Source organism: Dryobates pubescens, chromosome 30 (genome assembly GCF_014839835.1).
Source record: "Dryobates pubescens isolate bDryPub1 chromosome 30, bDryPub1.pri, whole genome shotgun sequence".
Classification (NCBI taxonomy): domain Eukaryota; kingdom Metazoa; phylum Chordata; class Aves; order Piciformes; family Picidae; genus Dryobates; species Dryobates pubescens.
The window spans coordinates 7626404-7633237 of NC_071641.1; the positions used below are offsets into that span (position 1 = coordinate 7626404).

The window sequence follows — 6834 nt, forward strand, 5'->3', positions numbered from 1 at the left end:
CTGGCTCGTCTTTGATTGGCAGCTGCACCGCGTGTGGTTTCGGGCTCCCCCTTAACGGGCGGGAGAGGTGCCCGGCTAGTGCCTGGCCCCCTAGCAGCGCCGCGGCCACTTGCGGTGCCCGGGCGCTGCGGCGCTTGCCGCCGCTCCAGCCCGGCGTCGCTGCGGCAGGAGGACGGCGCTGCGCATGCGCGGCGGCCGGACGGTCGCGGCGATGACGCATGAGGTGCGCGCCGCCGCCGCCGCTGCTGCCGCCCTTGGCTGCCGATGAGGCGGTGCGCGTGGCCGCTGCTGCGGTTCCCGGCCCGCGCGGGGCTCGTCCTCCGCCATGGCGGGGCTGCCGCTGCCCGCCTGCGCCCCGCTGCCGCTGCTACCTCCTTCTCTTCCTCTTCTTCCTCAGTCGGCGGGGACGGCTGCCCCCGGGCCCCTGACACCTCTCTCTTCGTGCCCGTGCCGCTGAAGCCTGTCGGTGATGCGGCCGAAGAAGACGTAGGCGCCGAGCTTACGCGGCCCCTCGACAAGGGTGAGTGCAGGCGGGCTGTGAGGCGGTCGTGGCCGTCGGACAGGGTCCCTGGGTCGGAGGAAGGGGCGGTACGGGCCTTGCTTACCCTTTTCCCGCCAGGGCTGAAGGCGTGTTGTCCCACTGCCTTCGTATGCGGGGCTGGGGCCCTCGGGCCGCGGCAACTGGGTGCTTCTGAGGCCTGAGAGAAATTGGCGGGCCCCTGTGAGCCGGCGGTGTCCGGCATCCCCGGCGGAGTCCGCCGCTCTCTTCGGGCTGCCCTCGGGTTTCATCTTTTGAGAGCAGGAGGGAGTTTCCTTGCGAGAAGCTTCTCTCTGCTCGTCCCCTCGAAGGTAAAAATGGAGTGAAAGCTGTCAGGTGAGGTCATGCAGGCGGGAGTAAGGATTCTACTAAGGTTCATTAAGCGTGCCCTGTGTGAAGGAAAAAAAATTGTTGGCCTAGTTCCTCCACTCCCTGTTTCATCACAGTCAGGATGAAGGTGCTAGGTGTGGGGAGAGGTCTCCAAGCTAAATCTCGTGTCCTTCCGAAACTGTAGCCCTGTCTGAACTTGGAAGTTATAGTTGTTCTGGTTATTAGCGTTATAAACAGAGGAGCATCATATTGCAACTTCTATGCTGAAAGGGTTATCAAAGACTGGAACAGGCTGCTCAGGGAAGTGGTTGTATCACCATCTCTGGAGGGATTTAAGAGCCATCTGGATATGGTGCTAAAAGATACGGTGTAGTAGTGTCCCTGGTACAGTAGTTAATGGTTGGACTTTGATGATCTTAAATCACCATGGTGACCTCAAATCACCATGGTGATTCTGTGATCATCTCTGTATGAGTGTGCCTAGAAGAAAATTGAGCAAAGCATTCAGTATTTCTAGTTATTTACCATCAGTGTTAGACACTCAGATTTAACTTTCAGTTAGACCAGTGCAGGTCTGTTTGTATTCTTGGGTTTGCACATCTTAAAGTATCAGTAACTGTTAAAAGTATGGACTGGGAGAGCCATATCAAGAACTGTCTGCTTCAGTGCAGCCCATGTTGTGAGAGCTGCTGAGGATGTCAGAAGCAGAATAGGAGTTTGAACTTTACTCTTGAAGCAACATCCTAATATTTTATCTTTCTCTTTTATCTGTCTGCTAGATGTATATCATGTCATTTTATTAGGTTTTTTGACATTTAATTTGAAACAGAAGAAATTCTCTTGCAGACCATTGGATGCTCTACACTTCTGTTCTTTGGTGTCTTTACATGTACTTATACCTCAGGTACCACAGAGTGAGTTGAAACTGCTTCTTCAGTGTGTCCTTTAATTAGAAATGATACATCCTGTCCATTCTTCATCTGTGCTCAGGAATGGTAGGATCTTACTTGTACATGTGGACTAGTGTTTTAGATAAATGGTTATGTTTGATTTCTTCACAGGATCACAGGATGTTAGGGGTTGGAAGTGACCTCTGGAGAACATTGAGACCAATTTCCCTGCCAGAGCAGGACTACAGAATCTAGTGCAGCTCGCAGAGGAACACATCCAGATGGGTCTTGAAAGTCTCCAGGGGAGACTCCACAGCCTCTCTGGGGAGCCTGTTCCAGTGCTCTGGGACGCTTACAGTAAAGGAATTCTTCCTCATGTTGAGGTGGAACCTCCTGTAGTTTACATCCATTGCCCCTTGTTCTATCACAGGGCACAAGTGAGAAGAAGCTGTCCCTTCTTGACACCCAGCCCTCAGATATTTATAAACATTTATTAAATCCCCTCTCAGTCTGCTCTAGACTAAACAGCCCCAGGTCTCTCAGCCTTTCCTCATAAGGCAGTTCTCCAGTCCTTTAATCATCCTTGTAGCCCTCTGTTGGACTCTCTTGAGTAGATCACTGTCCCTCTTCAAAGGTACAGCTAAAATGTTCTGTGAAAATAAGAGATTCTCTTTGCTCTCTGCTGTCTTGTTGAGAAAGAACAGATTGGTTAAAATAATTTATGTTTCTGCAAGTGAAGATGAACAGCCTAAAGTTCTTTCATGTGGGACTTGCAAGGAATACCAGCCAGGTGACTAGGATGGTGCTCATCTGGCTTCTTGGCCTGTAGCACTCTCTCAGTTGCTGTCAGCCATTTTGTATTTTGGAGCCCATCAATAACAATAGAGAGGAAGCTGAATAAGCCTTTCCTTAGCAAGTATCATCCATTCTTTTTAATGAGATAACTAGCTTTCCTCTGCTTCTCTCTCTCAGATTCTGACAACACACATCTGTTTGTTTTGGAGTTTTATATATATATTTTTAACAAAGATACTCTGTCAGATTCTGCTGTCAAATACTGAACTGAATTCAGCAGAAAAATACTGTTAGAGGCTTTCTAAGTACAGCTTGTGAAGAAACTTTGTTACTTGCAGTGCTCATAATTCCAGTGTGGATCATCTTGTTTGCTTGTTACTTGCTGAAGCAAGACAGGCTAGTCAAACACTGTGAGTATAACAGAAGCCTTAGAAGCTTACTTTTGCAAAGGCAGTTTTACTAAACCTTTATAACAAACCTGCTGCTTGATGGCTTGTAGAATAGAATAGAATAGAATAAACCAGGTTGGAAGAGACCCTCAAGATCATCGTGTCCAACCTATCATCCAACACCACCTAATCAACTAAACCATGCAACCAAGCACCCTGTCAAGTCTCCTCCTGAACACCTCCAGTGATGGTGACTCCACCACCTCCTCAGGCAGCCCATTCCAATGGCCAATCACTCTCTCTGTGTAAAACTTCCTCCTAACCTCCAGCCTAAACCTCCCCTGGTGCAGCCTGAGACTGTGTCGTCTTGTTCTGGTACTGGTTGCCTGGGAGAAGAGACCAACCTCAGCCTGTCTACAACCTCCCTTAAGGTAGTTGTAGGGAGCAAGAAGGTCACCCCTGAGTCTCCTCCAGACTAAGCAACCCCAGCTCCCTCAGTCTCTCCTCACAGGGCTTGTGTTCCAAACCCCTCATCAACTTTGTTGCCCTTCTCTGGACACCGTCCAGCAAGTCAACATCCTTCCTAAACTGAGGGTCCCAGAACTGGACACAGTAGGTGTGGCCTAACCAGTGCAGTGTACAGGGGCAGAATGACCTCCCTGTTCCTGCTGGCCACACTGTTCCTGATGCAGGCCATGATGCCATTGCCCCTCTTGGCTGCCTGGGCACACTGCAGGATTGTAATGGATTTAATTCACAGCTTCATCTGTCTTCTGCAACTTCATAGGAAATAGATCCTTATGATGTATGCTGTCAATTCGGATGGGGTACAGTCAGGAGGAGCTTTGCTTTGGAGCTTTCCTTGCAGAGATTATGGTAGACTATGTCTTTTAATAGCCCTCTGGTAATGTTTATGATAGATTTGTGTGATGATGGTGATGTCTTTATTGTGAAAGGCCCAAATGTGGGAAACAACATGGAAATACTATTGGGAATATTTTCCCAAATGCCAAACAATAGAACAATGTGAGAGTGCTGTGTGATAGAATGATTTAAGATCTAAGCAGGTGTTTGCTAAACCCTTGGTCTGATTGCCCTATGGAGCAAGCTAATCCTTGAGTGACTGGGTAACACATGAGCTCTTTATAACAATATATCTAAGGAGTAGTTACATTAAAAAAGAGTGAAGAAAAAAGGAAACTGTGATGTTAAATTTAGGAAAGTGGAAGGGAACAAGAGGTTTGCTTATGGAGGTAGTATCAAAAGGAGTGTAAAGACCAGTGAGAGAAGATGGAGATGTTGTAAAGGTAGGTGATCTGGTATTGCTACAGAGAAAGATGGGTCCCTGGCTTTATGGTCTTCAGTACTGAAACAGTGGGCAACACAGATTAGGTTTAGTTTGACTGTGGGCCTTCTGGTACAGAAATGGCCTATTACCCACTACAAAATAAATGTAAACAAAACCCTAATGTAGGAACAATTGGCACTTCATGCCATATGGCTTCATAGAATCCTTGGTATGGTTGCTAATTTGGAGGCCTCATGCTCAATTGTCATAGTGGATGTCAGGCATGTGGCTTCAATTGTCAGCCCATGGGGCTGCACTTAGTGGTGAGAAATGTGAGCTAGGGAAGTTGAGAAACAGGAAGTGCCTGAACAAGTGGTTTAGTTTGATGTTCAGGGTCATTTGTACTGGACCACTGCCCCAGTGTGAAATACAGATTTGCCAAAATCGACTGTTGTTGTTGAAGATGCAGGAAAATGAATGAGAAGTATTCATGACAATAGGGCTGAAACATCCAAATTAATCTGATATATTTGAGGCCAGCTGCATAGTTCCTGAGCTTAAACACAGAGTCATGCTGTCTTTTTACGCAGAACCTCAAAAAATGCTGCTGAGAAATCAAAGTAGTTGAGGAGTAAGAGCTAAAATACTGTTCTAGAATGAAGAAGTGGTAAGGAAAGGGAAATTTCATCCAGGAGGTGAAAAGGGTAATGGTAGAAGCAGGACACAAACCTCCCCAGTATGTACCTCAGTTGCTAGATGTTGCTGTAGAAGCAGTTGGTACTGTGCAGTTAGATTAAGCTAATGTGGGCATGTCTTGCTGGTCTGCAATGCCAGCTTTGTTTTGTTTTGATATACTTTCTTTTAAGGCATATATTTGGGCTTGGGAAGGATTGTGACCTTGGAGGCTGAGGGCTGCGATGGTCCCAATGTCGTGTTGCCTTGGATAGCAGCAAGTGTTCTGGAACTGACCTTTTCATCTTGCAGTAAGGCCAGTAGGTTGTGAATTTAGCCAAGTGGCTGATGATATGTTATCTGCTACAGCTTCTTATGGAAGCCCTGAAGAGAGTTTTGCCCTGTGCTTTCTCTTAGTGCAGTGTTTTCCAATCAGTCTTTGCTTGTCCAGGCCCTTAAACACTTTCTGAGGAGAGTATGGATGTCTGTGTAGTAATTAGAAGCCTGCTGACAGTCTTGCTTAATTACTCTTGTGAACATCATAGACTACTGTAACCATGCATGGGGTACTGGATGTAGCCACAGTTCTCCTGCTTCTGTCTTTACCTCCAGCTGAATTTTGCCATATCCTTGTGACTTGATAATTCTCATTATGCAAAGTGGGCTCTCTCTGTTCTGGAGTATAGTTTTTCTAGTCAGAGAGGCAATCTTTCAATAATTTGAGGTTGATCTCATGGGAGGCTTGCTTTGTCATGGTAGAGACTCCAAAAAGTTACAGGGATGGTTGCAGTGAGCCGAGCTTGGCAGTCCTGTGTTCAGCGACTTGTGCTGGTGAACCAGAGGTGTGCTGCATTATGAATCAGTCCTAACGTTTTGTAATGCAGTGCTTGTGGACTTGAATTTCAAGAATTGGACATGGTAGTATGTCTCCAGAGAATGGTCATGAGGATGGTCAGAGGGCTGGAGCACCTCTCCTATGAGGACAGGCTGAGAGAGTTGGGATTGCTCAGTTTGGAGAAGAGAGGACTTATTGTGGCCTTCCAATATTTGAAGGGAGCCTACAAGAAAGCTGGTGAGGGACTTTTTAGGGTGGTGTGTAGTGACAGGACTAGGGGGAATGGATCCCAGGGAATGGAGGGGAGATTTAGATTAGACATCAGGAAGAGGTTCTTCCCATGAGGGTGGTGAGACACTGGAACAGGTTGTCCAGGGAGGTGGTAGAAGCCCCATCCCTGGAGGTTATTAAGACCAGGCTGGATGTGGCTCTGAGCAACCTGATCTAGCGTGAGGTGTCCCTGCCCATGGCAGCGGGGATGGAACTAGGTGATCCTTGAGGCCCTTCCCAACCCTAGCAGTTCTGTGATTCTGTGAGTAACTCAAGCTTAGAATAGGTGCTCACAATGTCTGCTAGATATTGTGTGTTTCTAATCTGCTGCAGATGGAGAAGTGACATATTTTTGCCATTGGGATTTAACAAACATTTAATGAATTACATTCAGAGTGTGCATTAGGAAACACAGTTTGGTTGCAACGCTAAACTTGCCTTCTAGGGGAAGGAAAGGGTTGATTAATAACTTTATAATAAGAGGTTTTATACAGACAAATCTAAGTAACTTGTCATGGTCTAGTCATGAGGTCTGTGGAGACAGGTTGGACTCGATGATCCTCAAGGTCTCTTCCAACCTTAGTTATACTGTGATATATATGACAAAGCTCTGTTTACTTCTTCCCTCCTCTATTTAACCTGAGAAGCAGGAAGAATAGTGCATCTGGTTTGCCTGAACTTTCCAGAGTCTGTGTCTTGGGAGCAGTGTGGAGGAAAGAAGGTCTCAGGATGTTTAGTAAAAGCTGCCACTGAGTAGTTTAAACAGATTTATTTTTCACATTAAAAGCTGCCATTTCCTGATAGGTGCTGCTAAAAAAACACAACAA

At 46.9% G+C, this 6834-nt stretch overlaps 1 protein-coding gene across 1 annotated transcript; it reads left to right on the forward strand.

Annotated features, from left to right (window-relative positions):
* The first annotated feature begins 234 nt into the window (after positions 1–234).
* Positions 235–702, forward strand: LOC128898685 (ATP-dependent RNA helicase SUPV3L1, mitochondrial-like). Its single transcript, XM_054174614.1, has 2 exons — positions 235–520; positions 620–702. Exons 1-2 carry the CDS (start codon positions 265–267, stop codon positions 700–702), a joined length of 339 nt encoding a protein of 112 aa, XP_054030589.1. The 5' UTR covers positions 235–264.
* The last annotated feature ends 6132 nt before the right edge of the window (positions 703–6834 follow it).